Here is a 17,645-nt window from a genome sequence, read left to right as displayed (position 1 = left end):
AAAAAACAAACAAACAAAAAAAAACAATTGAGTCTCCACCTGCTGATGCTGATGCAAAGCTTCAAATTATTCTGAGTTTTGTGGTTTAAAGCACAGCGCATTGCAAGTTATGGTCCTCTGCCCAGCTCCTACTTTAGCCCAATCTCACCCTACAAAGCTGAATGAAGGCAGGATGAAAAAAGTTAGCATCTACTTGCAACTAAATGGAACAACAGCTTGGATCTCAGCATTGACTCAGTGGAACGGGGAAAAAAACAACAGGAAGAACAATAGGTTGTGAGCTTTTGCACATAAGACTAAAACTGTTTGCCAAAAAGGGAAGAGAAAGAAACTGATCTATAAGGTTGCTCCCAGCTTACTACCCTGAGAAAATTCCTGTGTATTAGAGCAGAGATAGGGACCTGAGATGGAGTCCAGCTGACTCCTATAGAAAAGACATTGCTACAAGTTAGCAGAGACTCTGAAAAAGCACACAGAATGAAAGAAAATATACACAAAAGATCACAGACTGGACTGCATGCTTCAAATTACATTGTCTCAGCAATAGGTGAAAAATGTATACTGATTCCAAGTAAAAGAGTGAAAGTATGGGAGCAGAGTGAAGCTAACCAGATGGAAAAGAAAATCTCTGGAAAGATGAGACTTCCCAGATAATAGATATGTCAGTTCCATGGATGTGGATATTGGTTGTACATCGATGACCCATGTACTTTGCTGACTATAAATTTTATCTCTATCAAAAAAGATTTTACTATCTTTATAAGAGAAAAACAGAAGAAAAAAAGAAAGAATGGAATGAAATTATATTTGTTAGCTCTATTTTACAGGACAAGTCAAAGTAGTTTACATTTTTTAACATGTAGATGTGAAAACAAACGTAGGAATAAGAGTCTCTATTTTTTAAAATACATTAAAATTGTACTTGTATGAAACCAACAAGGCAATATAAAAATTACCTTCGGTGAGCCAACAGGCTCTTCAGCAGCTTATTGCCATCACTGTCAATAAGTAACTTAGCTAAGTATACCAGAAATGAATGGACTATAATTAAATATAAGCAATAAAAAATATATAAATATATCATGTTGTATATGACAGAAATAAAATTACTGAGGCCACAAATTCCAGCAACTCCTAACAATCCCTGACAAACTATAAGAGCCTGAATCATGAAGAATATTTCTCCTCAAGTCAGGGATGCAAGTATTGCTTAGACATCATATAAAGAATGCTTTGCCTGAGTCTCCACTCCTATCCACAGAGGGCTATATGATGCAGGAAGTGTAAGCAACCCTGACTCCTGCTGAATCTAATGTTGCATGTGTGTTAGGATCAGCTGTCATTTTATATGGAGGACACTCCAAGTCCCCTGTTACCAGGTAAACTATAAGCAAAAATGACTGGCATGGACAACAAAGTAAAATTAAAAACCCTTATCATGGAACTGTTCCTGAAAATGTCTATTCTTCTGTTCTTGACCTAAAAGAACCTTAGATTGACCTGGCATTCTCTGAGCTCTCTTAACAATTAGACCTTAAGGTCTATGGGAACAGGAATAAGTAACACATGCAAGGATATGACTGTGGGCATTGTCTTGGCAACTGTCTACTCAAGCATGCCTGTCTTGGATCTGCCGTCCATCCCAGGTCTTATCCTTATGGTTCCATGTGCTTCCCCTAAGACTTTCTGGCTTCTCCCTTATTAGCTTGTGCCTGGCTACAGCTACTGAATGTGCAGAATGGTAACCACTGGAAAATTCTTGTCTTGTTACCTGATAAGATCAGTCCTGATGGTGTCCTCATCTAAAACCAATAAAGTAAATATATAAAAATATACATATGTCAGTAGACAAAATATACATATCCCTTCCCCAAATAGCAATGTACCACTAGAAATATAATGTAATTGATACTAACCAAGGTAGTTAACTAGTGTAGCCATTGGGAGTCTAAAACTCTATGCATTCCAAAATGCCTTTATAAGAAGGCTTCCTCTGACAAGTCCAGGAGACATTGTTAGGTAAGATCCCATACTTAAAGGTTACAACTTGGAATCTTTGTCCTTCCACCTAACAGAGTCTTCACTTTGAGCAAATCACTTGACTTCTTGCCTCTTGCTCTTTCTTTTGACTAACTGGATCGCAGCAATATCTATTTTCTAGAGCTGTTGCAAGGTTTGACTGAAGGAACAGACAATGAACTAAGCACAGTGACTGGCACACGGTGAAGTGGTTCAAAGTGGAAGGCGTTTGAGTCAAAGAGGCATTCAAATAAGAAAGGACTTGAGCCTGATTACATAGTACGTAGCAGTCTTGGTCAGAAATTGTACAAAATTATGAAAAAGACAAGAGGAATACCTATATACCTTTAAATGTCATTTGGGACATTGCTTAACAGACCCACACAATCAGTCTTTACATCCATGGGAAGATGTAGTGGCATCTAACACCAATGTTTCCTTTTCACTTTGGGGGGGATCAGATTTTATGAGATTTCCCTCTGATTTCTCTTCAGTAGATATACATATGTCCACTGATAAACATAACAGCAAAGGTATGAGATTTTTGAAAAGCCTCTGGACTTTCATCATTACTATGTATCTTAAGTTTGTATTCTTATGGCTTTGGATGCCTATAAATATGTTCTTCTTCAAATATTCACTTGCCATTTTGTTATTTACACTTCCATCTTGTTGTTTTCGTTGTTCAGAAGTTAAACAGATTTGATAAACATTCATTCTATTTTTGCACGCACTTTATGACAGTAATGTTCACATGAGATGTGCTTTTAACTTGTTGAAAATGATGCTGAAGACTAGCTAATAGTTCTGTGTTATTACATGTACTATGTCTCATACTTCAGCTATGACTCAATTTATAACAGTCTTATAAGGTGTGGCCTGCAAACACGCACTTTTTGGAGCCACACAGAAATTAAATTTTCCAAGGTAGCAGATAGTGAGAGTCAGGATATAAATATGGCAGACCTTCCCAGTGCACATCAGCATCTCATCCACTCTGCTAAATGATTTATGTAAGGTGGGGCTGAGGTGATGGTTCAGCTGGTGCTTGCTGTGAAAACATAAGGACCTGGGTTCAGATCCCCAGTACCCACGTAAAAATCCAGACATGGTGGCACATCCCTGAAATCCTAGCTCTGGGGAAACAGGAACAGGATTCATTGAAATTACTGGCCAGCCAGTCTAGCTAAAAGAGTGAGCCCCAGGTTCAATGAAAGGCCCTGTCTGAAAAAACTGAAAGGTGGAGAACAATAGAGGAACACACAGGACAGTCACTCTCTGGCTTTCAGGTGGATGTACAAACATGTGTACATGCACCTCTCCCGCCATATTCCTACACGTACAACACATTCATGAGTGTAGTAAGGTAACATGGAAATCATCTAATCTAAAGAACATGAGTATAAATATCTGGGGATGTGGAGAGCTACTGTCATCCCCTTAAACTTAAGAAGCTCTATTCCCAATGCCTCACCTGAGTGTCTAAGTCAGAAAGGCTTAAGGAGTTCAGAATTTCAGAAGACTATAACACTGCAATAAAGAACCAAGCCTTTATCTTACATAATTTTGTTCAACACAGGGACATATTTACCTGGAATTCAGAACCTTAGCCTAATAATTAATGCACATTTTCAGCTTCTTTTATTTCTAGTAATGACTATATAAAATCAAAGCTAATGAGAATACGATTTTTTTATATTAAACAGACCAGCTGTTCCCTATGACATCAGTTTTCTCTCTGTCAAAGTCAAGAAATAATGTCCTGTTTCTTAGGGATGTGGGATGTTAAGACATCCTCATCAATGTCCCAGTATAGTCTTAAGAATATGATAACGACTTAACCAATGTCAAATATTTTTTAGTATAATAATAAAACCGCCACCATGCCTCAAATTATTTTTATCTTTCTACTTAAACCAATGATTCAAGAAGCTAACTTCACAGTTGGATCTCACAGTGTTAGGAGACAGAAATGGCATTTAAGTCAGTTTGATCCTAAACCAAATTAGTTAATGATTGTGTGCCTTTTATAATAAGTTAAATATACAAATCGACCCCTTCACATTTTAGCTTGTTACAAATAAATTGCCAAGATCAATGCCCATCTTTGATTCAATGACATTAGCCAAGATTCAGGTCCTCCAAATCCAAGACCCAGTAATAGATGAAAGGGGAAAATGGGATTCTTCATCAAGAAATATAATGTGGATTCTAATACAAGTGATTAAGAAATACAATAACCCCATTTATATTTTTAAAGTACCTAATATGCAACGGCAATCAAATGAGTCAAAGAATAGAGTTTAAAAATGTATGACCTTAACAATATAATGCTTAGAAAAGAGACTAAGAAGAAAGTGTCCAATGCAGACAGTGAGAGGCATCCTCTCCTGCTTGCTGCATGGAAGAGTTTTTCCTTTGCAGTTCTCCATTTCTGCACCACATCTGCCTACTAGGCACTTACGCGTTTTTCAGGCTCATTCTTCAGTGGAAATATCCCTAACAACAACTGTACTTCTTCATGGGGTTTTAACCCCACACAATTGTCTTTACTCTACTTTGACTCCTGACCACAAACTAGTCACTTTTTTTCCTATTGAAATACTTTGATATGTGTCTTCCCCCCGAGACTGTCATGTCTTATTCATGACCGTGTCTGTGAATAGGAAATATCTGGCTGGTAAATAAAAGATGAAGAATATTCTGGACAACAAGAAATTGTCTTACAAGCAAATTCAAATAATGCTTATAGGCTGGATGTACAGAATGGGAAGACAGAGGCATGAAAACACTTCAAACACGTGCATGTACTTTAAGAGAATGTACTTTAAGAGTGTGTGTATGTATATCAAGCCTAGAGACTAAATTAATATACATACCCACTTGTTTGTGTAATAAATGATGTAGATATTGCTAGGGTTTTTTTAATGAAACCTAAGAGGGAACTGCTTCTTTTTTAACAGTTTTAATCAATACACCAACCTACATTAAAAAAATAAATAGTCCAACACAATAAATAAAAAGCAAAAGACCAATCAATTGCTGGCAGCGCAGCTTAACAGCCACTCCTGCAGAAAACTGTCTGAAAAGGTGCTTCATACTCCACTATCTGCACGACCCACAGCTGCTCGCTATCGATTTGTTGAACTCAAAGAACATCTATTATCACATGCCAGTGTGAGCCCAGCAATTTCTCCACTGAGTAGCCTGCAATGTCCAGTTAGCGGTATAGACCTGGAGAGCTGCCTGCTGAAGGGACCCGAGGCCTCACGCTAATTCCCTTCCTCTCATCCCACAAAGCCAATATAAGTGCTTCATGCCTAAGCCCAGGCAACCTATGTGTGCTCAGGACTTGTATGCCTGGGTTGTCCTACATGTCGTAACCAGATCTGAGAATCGGCTGCAACTCCAAACAGTTGTTACAAACATGGTCAGTGGTAAGAACACAACACAGGAGAGATGTGAGATATTTAAAGCAGACATTTTCATGAAGGTTCTAGAGGTGACAATTTATACAGTTATGTGGAGAAAAGATGAATTTTGTGGGAAGTGGAAAAGAAAGTCAACAACAAGCTTCCGACGGGAGCAGCATGGTCATACAATGTGGTAGGGATTCTAGATTTTCCTGACAGTACAATGATGGCAGCATGCTACAATTTCCCAAGTTCCTGGTCCTGCCTTAAAATTCCAAAGAAAATGAAATATTTGATATAAAAAAAATTTGTATAAGAACCACTGTATTTTAGCATGGAGAGGTAGAGACTCATACATGCCCACCCCTTACTGGGAAACTATTGACAGCCGATGACTGTTAGAGGAGAGAGGATCTGTCTTCTGAAAGGGTGGGCCACTGGAATGTCAGCCATACTCCAATGGGCAGACCCACATTTAAACTGTAAGTAATGACATGGGCAGCACAAACTAGACATACTGAATGTAAGTTAAATAGAAAGCAAAGTTAGGAGAGGGTTGGGGATGAACTACCTGGAAAGAGTTAGAGTAAACAGTTGAGCATGGTTATGGTCAAAATACAATATCTGCATGTATTAAATTGCCAAATATTTAATAAAGCTATTCTACTAAAGAGAGCATGTTACTAAGTTTCATTTCTTGTGTTGTTCTTTAACTGTATTCCCCAAACTCAAGTGTGATCAGCTGGGCCTCAGATGGTGGTGACACACTGAGTAGTCAGCCTCCCGGTATGACATTTTCAGGGGAGCTAAAGATGGTCTTCAGAGAATGTCACTTAGCAAATGTCTGTGTCTTTCCATTAATCCCCCATTAACTCGAAATTGCTTCTGATCATATCAAAACAGTCCCCCAGGCTGATTTCAGAAAAAGAAGTCCTCATGATTTTTACCTTTACATAAATCAGTGGAAGGTCATATTTTCAACTGTGTGTAGCTGTTAGTAAATCAAGTATACTTGAGTTTCTAATCATATGACTTCTTTTTCTATCCCACACAAGGGAGTCATTCTTACACACAGTAATCAGCTGTGGAAATGTGTCACACTTTAACAATGATCAAATCTTTCTAAGCTGATTTTTACACCACCACACTCATCAACCCACCATGTAAACACAAAAGATAAAATGAAAGCCACCTAGGCTTGCTTTATCAAACCAAGGATTAAAGTTTTAAATGTACATTGCACCTGTGGAAGCAACACCAGAGTAACAGCATTTCAAAATTCTAAAGCCAAAACAGTCCTAATAAATATGCAGAGTTTATTAGCGTTAGAACGAATATTAGAATAAATGACCCAAGACCCTGCCCTATATACTTTTATTCAGAGATTTAAAAATCATTTAAATATTATCAGATAAATACTTATTTTAGAAAATATGAAGCCTAGCCATTTCCCTACTGATCAAGTTGCTATTCTTGGATGTGCAGTAATAAATTGACATGTTTTCCTTTTCACTAATTGAGGATCAATCTGCTTCACCAAGGCTCATGGAAAATGACAGATCAGATTCAAATTACCCCTTTACCAAATGTCTTTACCATTGAATTTTGTCTCCAGCCAATTCACATGGCATCATAATAGCATCCAAAGAGATATAACTTATTTTAAGTAGATAGACAGATGGATGGGAAGAGAGAGAAAGAGAGAGAGAGAGAGAGAGAGAGAGAGAGAGAGAGAGAGAGAGAGAGAGAGTTTTATTGATAGTATTTCATTTGCAATGCTTTGCACTTTTGTATTATTTTGGTCAAGGACAGGCTGCTTACAGGACACAGATTACCAACGCAATTAATTATTAAGACTCTATGCTCTTCTACATATGATCCAATTCCAGTTCTTCTCTGTATTCTTTATCCTTCCCTTCTATTCCTTTCTTATTAATTTATTTCATCCTTTTGTTTTCTTTATATCTTTCCCCCCAAAAGCCATGACTTTGTTTATAGATGAACTTGTTGAATTCTTCTAGTGACACTAAAAGATGATAATCTATTCCTTATACAGACTAAGTTTTATGAACGTAACAAAAGAAGGCACAGGATAACAGACAATAAGATTCATTTTAAAAGTTATTTTTTGAGCTGAAATAGCAAATTATAACTCTAAGTGCCAAGTTCAGTATAGAAAACAATGGTTATGAGATATAGAAGTGAGACTGGTTCGAGGTAGAAAACTGACTCTGAAGAGAAGGTCCTACAAATAATTCAAATGTCAATCACTGGGCAGAAAATTATTAATTGTAATACTTTTAGTCAATCTTGTATTTTAATGTATTTGCTTGAGTTTTGTTGAAAGCTTAAATCTACGTTTTATAGTCTTACCCAATGAATACATCTGACTTCCTTGAACTCATCTCAGTCACCAATAAAGATGCTATGTGCCTCATCTACACATCACCACACAATAACATAAGACCTTTTACAGTCTCCCAAGAAGACTAGTCAAATAGAATGTATGAGTGATTTTCTCTCTTAAGTCTTCTATGAACAAAAGATCCAAGAAAGCTGTTGATAATATAACATCTAAAGTGCATTTCTTTAAGTATTCATGCTTTGAAACTAGTGTCACAAAAAGGGATGCCACTTTACCAATCCTGATGCAAGTACTTTATTACATACTAACAAACTGGCAAAGTTAGAGTGATAAGTAATCTTCTCTGGGGAAAAGCAGAAGCGAATCATAGAAACCTGGAAAGAGTCTTGGTTAATCTTTACCAGAAAACACTTGACCTATGTGACAAAGAACAACAAATCAATGACAGAAAAATCCATACATACCTTCCGAAGGTTGTGCACACCGATGATCATTAGAGGAACTTACCTTACTGCTGTTTCTGTGTGCAGTCACTTCCTGACCATTTTTTCCTACCTGCTATTGGATGTATGTGCAATGGGAATAAACTTATAAGGATAAAGAGGCATTAAACTGCCAGTGAGAGGAAACAAATGGCTCCTAATAAGTCTTCCACAGACAAATTGGAGGGAAAAGAAAAAGCAGATAGCACAATTCCCCCAGATACCCTGGATTGGCCCATAACTGCCTGTTTCAGAGTAGAATAGCATTTCCAAATCATAAATATCAAAATTGGATTCTCAGTAATGCTGAAGTACCTAGCAAAAGTGATTGGTGCCAAGCCCTTCTGTAGACATCCTAGCACATAATGGCTTCCTCCAGATTGCCAGGTTCTCATTTGTTCTCTTTAACATAGTGGATCACAAGGCTTCTGAGAAAACTGTAATGGAAACCGCAAGAGATGTCTACACCAATGGTAAAAGTTGATAAATAAGGAATCAAGCAAAATTAAGTAGACACAATGGAATATATCCATGGTGATGCTGAAGTCTACCATGAAGGCTGTGTTTAGAAAAATTAGATAATCAGAGGGGGCCATTTAAGGTGAGTTCTTTTGACAAGTCTCGAGCATTTGCTTATCTTGAAAATGGCCATGGTTAGGAAAATGCCAGGAGAAAGAGGTTGATCGACAAGTCATAGATATGCACAACACTGAAACATCTTCAGTAGCAGCACTGGGTCACTTCCATGAAACCAGCCTTGTCTCAGAACTAAGTCCATTGATGCACCTGCTGTAGCACTGATGGACAAAATAGTAATCGTAGGCACTCTCTCAACATGAACTATATAAACTCTGTGTGCGTGTATAATAATTACAAACTAGAAATGCTTTTACATACAGGATGGTTATATGTACAATTTTTTTCTACATTTCCAACCCTTCTCTGAGCCACTTGAAAATATCCCGAGTAGGAAAAGTGTGCACTCACGGTCATTGCACTGGTTTCCAGAATATGACGTCATTGAACAGTCACAAGTGAAGCCTTCCCACTGCTGCATGCAAACCCCCTGGTTGGCGCATGAATCCTCCTGACAGGTGGTACTGGGTCCTGGTAGTGCACAGAAATGGAGGGTGTGGGTGGGAAAGAGAAATAGAAAAATGTTAAAAAAAAAAATTAAGTGACTAAGACATCACCTACATCTACCACCATCATGCTCCAAACGTTCAAAACCACAACCATCAAAAATGTCAACTCGATCACATGCAACAGAATTCAGTATATAGAGAGTAAGACAGAAATACATACTTAGCCACAAATTATCAATGATTACACAGAAAAGGGAGAGGGCTGAATACATGTTCTCCTTTAGGTAGAGTTGGCATAAAAGCCTCATGTTCTATTATTCCAGCAGAATGGCACCTCACTTGGAGCAGGGATTTGTTGCTGAATAATGCTAAAGTAGAAGAAAGTATTCTCATAATACTAGTGAAATAAATTGTAATGTTTTATTCCAAAACTCCAAGTTCCTAAGTCCATTTTATAATGTTAGAATGATGGTAAGTAGAGAGAAGGAGGGGGAGGGGGGAAGAGGAAGCCAACTCAAATGTGCTCTATCCTATAGATGTTAAGCAATTTATATAAAAGATGTGATTAAGTCCCCCAGCCGCTCAAATAGGTAATTATAATAAGTCCATTCCATAGAGTCAAAGCACTAAAGCAGTTTACCCAAGGTCTCACATTTCTTCAAGAATGCTAATGGCTACTTCAGAGAGACCAACCTTGAGGCTATCTCTTCACTTCACCAGAGATTCACCAGTGCCATCTTTAGAGCAGAGGCATCTGGGAATTGGTAGAATTGCACATTCTTGGGCACCCCCTCTTAACCTGATGAACTGGAAACTTCTTGGAGGGGACAGAAATCTTCACCACCTTCAGAAATTCTAATGCAGCCCACAGTCTGAGAGCCACCACACTACACCACACAGTTATTCAGAGATTTAATATACAGGATCAGGTGTGTCCTTCCCTGGGGTGTTTCTATACCAGGAGATGCAACAGAATTATTTTGATGTAAGGAGTAAGCATTAAATCCTGGGCTAATTGTCTTTCATTCTTGTTTCTGTTTGCATATGCTTTTACCTAATCATATGTAAATATGTTACATGCACATAATTTATAAGTGCATTCCAAGGCATACTAGGAATCTTTATTTCTTTACACAAGTTTGCAATCTCATCCCTACAGACTGCCATTAAAATCATTCTTTTGGTTAGCCGGAAACCAGTCTTCAAGCATTCTCTTTTCATTCCTAACTTATACTTTAGCCTTGGGGTAAGTATAAATAGTAATATCCGAGCTAGCAAGAAAGAGTATAAAATTCAGGATAACGCCATATTTCCCAAGATCCTCAGCAAAAGATATGGGCCCTGTGGCTCAACGAATGTATTAGTCACGAACTAATGCATAAAAGCACTTGACAGAGCGGAGAAAATGTATTTATTGTAATTACTGGGTCTTTTGCTTTTTCCAAGCTAAGCATCACACAGGCACAGAATACTAAATGTAAGCATGCAAGATTTTAAGGGTGTATGGTCAGGAGAGACAAAGGACCAGAGAGGGTTCACCTTCTGGGTGGTAAGATATGTTGTGTTTATTCATTAAGAGTGGAAGCAGTACAAGCCCTCGCTCATGAGACACAGCTATCAGGATATGACATAAGAAAGTTCAAGTCTGTCACTAACACTGGGGGAACAGCAGCACTGCTGGGGTTCTGCAGCTCCCATTTGCCAAGTGGTTGCCCCCCTGTGGAGATGAAAGGAGGGACACGCTCATGTTCTCAGTGGGTCTTAAACTGGAGCATTGTGTCCTGCAAGTTTTATTAACAATGGCAAATCAGGACAGCTTCTTTCAAGGGATAAAAGTGTCTGAGAAATCCACAGGGCTCCCCAGCCAAACAGCTCTCAGCAGACAATGGACAAGTAATTCAGCTGTGCTCAAGAATCAGAAACACACACGGAAGGCTTTCCCTTCAAAGCCACGAACTTGAAGAAAACACAGTAATTCTTCGCATGGCTACCAAATCAAGAGGAAAGCCATTCTCCTCTCCTCTAACTGGCACATTTTAGCCATTTTTAAGGACCAATCTGCACGCCACCTCTGGATCAAACGTTCTGCAATACCTACAAGCAGGATTCTCGCTCTTCTTAGGGGCCACAGCATTTATTATCTGCAGCTTTAATGCCTGCATGTGATAATGTTCGATATAGCATTTTATTATGCATTATACTTATATCTTCTACCTTTATCATCTAACTTTGCATGTCCTTGTTTTTAATTATTTGTTATCAAAACACTGTTGCTGCACACTTTTTAGATGTTATGTATTATGCTTTGGGTAGGTACTTTGTGCACTAGAACTACATGCAATCAAAGAAGGTGTTTCAAGATATGACATGCTGATATGAACTTCTTGATGCATAATTTTCCTTTGTCTCATATGTTTAAACCATGCGTGAGAAAGTAGGGTCTTTAGTCTGCAAAGACAGTGGAAGTAAGTCTTTCACATCCATTAAAGGTTGGTCAGGATTAAATAGAGAAAGAATCACAGATCATTTCCAAATTCTTCTAGGCTGTTGCTCACATCATAAGAGTAAACACCATGCAGGCAGCATTCAATGAATGGCTGTATTATCACCATCTGGATGAATGTTCCATGAACTGCACATCAGTTTGAAACCAAACACAGAGCTCTTCTCAAGGTCCTGATGACGAGGCTCCTGCCTCCCATCCCTGTAACATTTCCTACCAGCTATTTCCCAGATCACTGTGCACCAGCATGCTTCCCCCCTCCAATGTGGTGATGCTCAGGCTGTTGTCACCATGCCCATGACATGAACATCCTCCCAAAGCTTGTGAGTCGAGCATATTTCCAGGCCCCATATAGCCCTCCTGCCTGGGGAATCTGAGTTGAAACAGGCTCTCCAGGTGTTTCTGACACCTTGCTCGCATTGTATTCCAGGTCCACTGCTCTAGACGTGCAGGCCATTTTGGTCAAGTTCTTTGGTCCCTGCTGTAACTACAGTGTGAGCAACCCTTCATGCATATTTCAAGACACTGGCTCATCCTTTATTCAAGTTTCAGGTCAAAGGGAGCATGTCCAAATCACCCTGTGAGGAAACCCTCACCAACATGACACTGTTTCTCAGGTCTTCCTGTTTGCCTTACCTGACCTATAACTAAATTGTCGGCTGATCTCTCTCTCTGCTAATGGACAGATACTCCTTGCACGTTTAAAATTCACAATGTGTTGCTTCATCATATATTTACAACTTAGGATAATCAATTCACTTACGATAACTAATCTATCACCTCCCATGCTGATCACTTCTTGCATGGTTAGAAAAAGATTTAAAATCTTTTCCATTTGCACCTTTTAACGTTACGTTGTAACTTACTATCACCACCAGTCTATGCAGTAGACCACTCAGGTTTAGTCCTCTTGCCTAGCTGGAATCCTTGGATCAGTATCTCCATCCTCTGCATCCACCTCCTCTCTCAGCCTCTGTGGCTATCATTGCAACGACTTAAATTTACAAGTGAGATTACATATCTGTCTTACCATGCCTCCCGAACTTTATGTAGCCTAATTGTGGTAATCACTAAAGTCACGTATACAGTACCTCATTTTTTCCCTCTGTGTGTGCGTGTGTGTGTGCACATGGTACATGCATGTGAGAGGGCACATGTGTACATGTGTGCATGAGCCTTTAGAGGTCTGGGATCACACTTGGGTATTGTTCTTTGGTGTTATCCACTTTGCCACTGTAAGAGTAAGCTGGCTAACCAGAGAGCCCCAAGGATCTGCTTGTTTCCACTTCCCCAGTGACATGACAGCAGGTGCTCACTACCATGCCCCAATGTTTTGTGTGCTTGTTGGTTTTTGTTTTGTAGCATTGCTATTAATTCTTTGGGATTTCCATACAATGTATTTTAGTCATACTTACTCCCTGCCCTGTATTCTGGCCACCTCCCCCAACCTTGTTAACATGGGCTCTAGGGTTTGAACTCGGGCCCTGTGCTTACATAGGAGACACTTTATAACCGAGTTATGTCGCTAGCCTAGTATTTCACTTTTTAAAGGCTGAATATGCACATATAGGTCACTTTTCTTTATCCATTTATCTGATGACCACTCATGGTTCATTTCTATTTCTTAGATATTATACACAATGTTGCAGTGAACATTGTAAAAGAGACATCTCTTTGATGTATTGATTTTAATTCCTTTGGGTATGCGCCCAGAAGTGGAATTTTTAGATCATATGTTAATTCTATTTTTGGTTTTCTGAATAACTTCCATACTGTTTTCTGTAATTACTGTATTAATTTACATTCCCAACAACAACATATAAGGATTCTCTCTTCTCCATTCTCCTGTCAATTTATCATTTTTTTCCATCATAGTCATTCTAACAGATATGAGTTACTAGCTCATTATGGTTTAATTTCTGTTTCCTTAGTGATTTGAGGTGAACAGGTTTTTATATTCCTGATACGTATTGGTATTTAAGTGTTTTGTCCAATTTTTATTGAATCATTTGTTTGTCAGTTATTTGTATCTATCAACAAATTTTTGAGCAATGTATCTATCAACAAATATTTGGTTTGCAAATGTTTCATCAAAATTCATAGGTTGTGTCTATGCTCCATTAATTGTTCCGTTGCTATGTAAAAAATTAATAGTTCGGTGCAATCTCAATTTTTAAAATATTTTTCTTTTGTTCTCTGTACTTTGAGTATTATGCAAGGACCCTTGCCCAGACAAATGTTATAGAGAAGTTCCTGTGTTTTCTTCTAGTGGTTCTAAAGTCTGTGGTAGTATGTTTAGTAAGTGTGTATATAACTTTGGGTTGGTTTTCATATATGGTGCAATATGATTTATTCTTGTGTGTATAATATTGCATCAACATTATTGAAAAGATATGTCACTATTATGTATGTTCATGCTACCTTTATCAAAATTCAACTGGCATAAAATTGTAGATTTGTTTCTCAGCTGTCTGTCTTGTTCAATTACTCATTGTATTTGTCATGTATTACTTGAATGTTTAGTCCCTCAAAGCCTACAGGCCTGTTTTGTTCACCATTATATATTTTACTTCTAATCCAGAATTTGGAATAGAGCAGTGGTTCTCAACCCTCCCAATGCTGCAACCCTTCAATACAGTTCCCCATATTGTGGTGACCCCCAACCAAAAAAGTTATTTTTGTTTCTGATTCACAGCTATAATCCTGCTAGTTAGGAATCATGGTGCAAATCTTCTTGGAAACAAAGGTTTGCTAAAGGGTTGCAACCCATGGGTTGAGAACCACTGTATCAAGTGAGGACTCATGAGTCATTAGTGAGGAGTGAAAGAAAGAATGAAGGTTCAAAAGGAGGGAAGGACGCTTGGAGAGAGGGATGGAAGAAAGAAAGGAGGAAAGGAGAGAGGGGGGAAGACACGGGAGAGAAGAGGAAGAGGAAGGAAGGAGGCTGGGAGAGAGTGAGGGAAAGAAGGAAGGAAGGAGGGAGATAAAGAAGAAGTGAAGGTGGAAGGGGAGAAGGAAGTACTTATTTACTTACTGTTTAAAGTAATTTTTCCCGACAGAAAATCTTCTCCTAGAACTTATTAATTTTAGCTCATATAAGCAAATGTTGGCTTATAGCTTGGTATTAAAAAAGAGTAGTATATGGTAGACTCTTTTTTTCCTTCTAACTTAAAAATTAAGTATATTCAGATTCACCTTACATTGAGATAGGCTTCTCTTGTGTCATTATGCCCAGGTACAGTGAGTAATAATTATGTCAAGTAAAAAAATTGAGTTAAATATAGAAAAAAATTCTAAATAATATTATTAATTATAATAACTATTTAAAAGTATATTTGTATGGCCATGAACTTAATGGCCGTACATGTTCCATTCAATATTTATTGCATATAAATAATAAATATAAGAAATAAAAGTAAATAAATTAAAGAGCTATGCCATATGGGTCAAGATGGCAGAGGGAGGTTTCAACAATGTTTTCCACTGTATATCCTTTGATATAAGGTGACTTTGACTAAATCAGAAAGAAAACATGGCAATGGATATGGAACTGCAGAACATGCTATTATTAGTTTGGTGTCTGATTCCCAGCTCTGTTTTTTGCTTCCCTAGGAACCATAACATTGTGTGTTTCCTTGAATATCTTATTAGATGATCATCTGAAGGCTGCCACAAACTCATCCTTCTTGATCTGGAGTTGCTTTCCTCTCCAGGAACTGTTCCATGCTCTCATTGGATAATCAGCCCTTCCCAAATCCACCTCTGGGGCACAGACCACCTGACTTTGTCACCTACTCTTCATGTTTCAGAAAATGAAGCTAACAGTGTATCTTTTATATTTACAGACCTTTGAAATGACCAGGCTCAGGACCCTGGTAACAGAGTGTACTACCCTCTCCCACTGCCCAAGCAGACTTTAACAAGATGTATGTCTCAATGTCCCAACTTAAAGTTGACTAATAGTGTTAATCCAGAAACAGCTTCAACCTTGAAGGTAGGACTGAGACCGTGTCAGTGCTCATCAAGGCATCACAACCTTTCTTACCAAAGATGTTCAGTTGTTCATGGCTTCTCAATTGGCAGCTGAGGAAATCATGTGATGAGGATGGTAAGCAGCAAGACATTAACGACAATTTCAGTAATATCTCAATACTTTTCAGTTACTCCATCCCCTTCACGATACACTGAGAATATGATATTGCAACACAGGCATGGGCACAAGAAATGGTTAACACTAAGATGCCCTGATGAAGCTTTTCTCCCTAGCAGCCTCTGATCTCTGGTCTGTGTTTAACTAGTAACATCCAAGACAAATGGATTTGCTTCATGTGTTTACTTAGTGGTACATAATGCTCCCAGCATCCTTCATTGCAAGCTACAGCATGCTTTCTCTTGTCAATTGGCCTGCAGAACTGTTAAGAATCTCTGCTATGGAACAGGCCACAGAACAGCATAGTCACAAAAGATCTTGAACCAAATTCTATGCTTATATGGTAAGAGAGAAATGGCATCCCATGACATTGAGGAGACAGAAGTTCACACTGCCCCAGTTAGAGGAACTGGGTGTAATAAAAGGACAAACCAGATGTTATCATAATCCTTCTTACTCAATCACCCTATTCTTGGGTGCCTGAACCACAGATACCCAATGATAACTTCACTGCTTTTTAAAAAATTAAGGACAACAATGACCTCACAAGTCAATGTGACTTTAAAAATGCCAAGTGAGGCCTTGTTATCAGATTTTACTTTTTTTCCCCTTCAGCATAGCTTTAGTAGTGTGTTGGGGGCAACAAAGGGTAGGTAAAAATAAATAAGAGAGGAAGAGAAGGGAAAGAAGAGATTTCAAAGGACTGGCTGATCAAAATGACAGTAATTAAAATACCTTTATAAGTATGATGGCTAGTTTTATATCAACATGACACAAGCTACAGTTCTCTGAGAGTCGAGAGAACCTCCATAAAAAAATGCCTCCATAAGATTTCATTGTAGGAAAGCGGATTGGGCATTTTCTTAATGAGTGATTGATGTGGGAGGGCCCAGGCCTTTGTGGATGGTGCCACCCCTTGGCTCTTGGTCCTGGGTGATATGAAAAAAACAAAAACCAAACAAAAAAAGGAGGCTGAGTAAGCAAGTTAAGCAACACTCTTCCATGGCCTCTACATCATCTCCTACATCCTACGCTGACTGCCTTTAATGATGAACTGGGAGGGAGAAGTGTAAGAAAAATAAATTCTTTCCTCCCCAAGTCTCTTTTGGTCATGGTGTTTCATCACAGCAATAGAAACCATAACTAGTAATTAAAATAATATTGTATGCAAGCTCTCCAGAATAAAGTAATCCAGATACTATCTTTGTGCTGTGTCTACCTGGAGGATCATCAAATGCAAAGTTAAAATATATAACATAGTAGGAAAAGAAATATAGCTTTAAATCCGGTTTTAGAACTTACTATTAGCATAAATGTGGCCTATCTAAACTTCGCTTCTGCATCTTTGTGATGTAGATATGATTGATTCTACATCATGTGATGGAGGAGTGAGTGAAATAACATATGCAGGGTTTGTAAATGGGAACAACAGGATAGGTCGTGTGAAGGCAGAGATATCATTTGCAAGTCTGTAGCATCCCCCTACACCAAGTCAACTCTTACTACATGGCATCAACAGTTATCCTGGATGGTAAACTTGGGCTTTTTCTTCCTGCTTAAGTTGGGTACAAAGTTGGTGAGAGGTATAGGACTGTGACATATTATGTAGATAGTATGTCCTATTGACA

The 17,645-nt window shown here is 38.4% G+C and overlaps 1 protein-coding gene across 32 annotated transcripts in view; it reads right to left on the bottom strand.

The window, feature by feature from the left end:
* The window catches only part of Nrxn3 (neurexin 3), a 1,522,640-nt gene that overhangs the window by 790,942 nt on the left and 714,053 nt on the right, over positions 1–17,645 (bottom strand). For all 32 annotated transcript variants that reach the window (XM_051149743.1, XM_051149800.1, XM_051149769.1 and 29 more), the window contains one exon: positions 9,267–9,386. In XM_051149743.1, coding sequence (XP_051005700.1) covers positions 9,267–9,386 — 120 coding nt within the window. The remainder of the gene's footprint in view (positions 1–9,266; positions 9,387–17,645) is intronic.

This window comes from Acomys russatus, chromosome 1 (genome assembly GCF_903995435.1).
Source record: "Acomys russatus chromosome 1, mAcoRus1.1, whole genome shotgun sequence".
NCBI lineage: Eukaryota > Metazoa > Chordata > Mammalia > Rodentia > Muridae > Acomys > Acomys russatus.
This window is presented reverse-complemented; position numbering and strand designations above follow the sequence as displayed.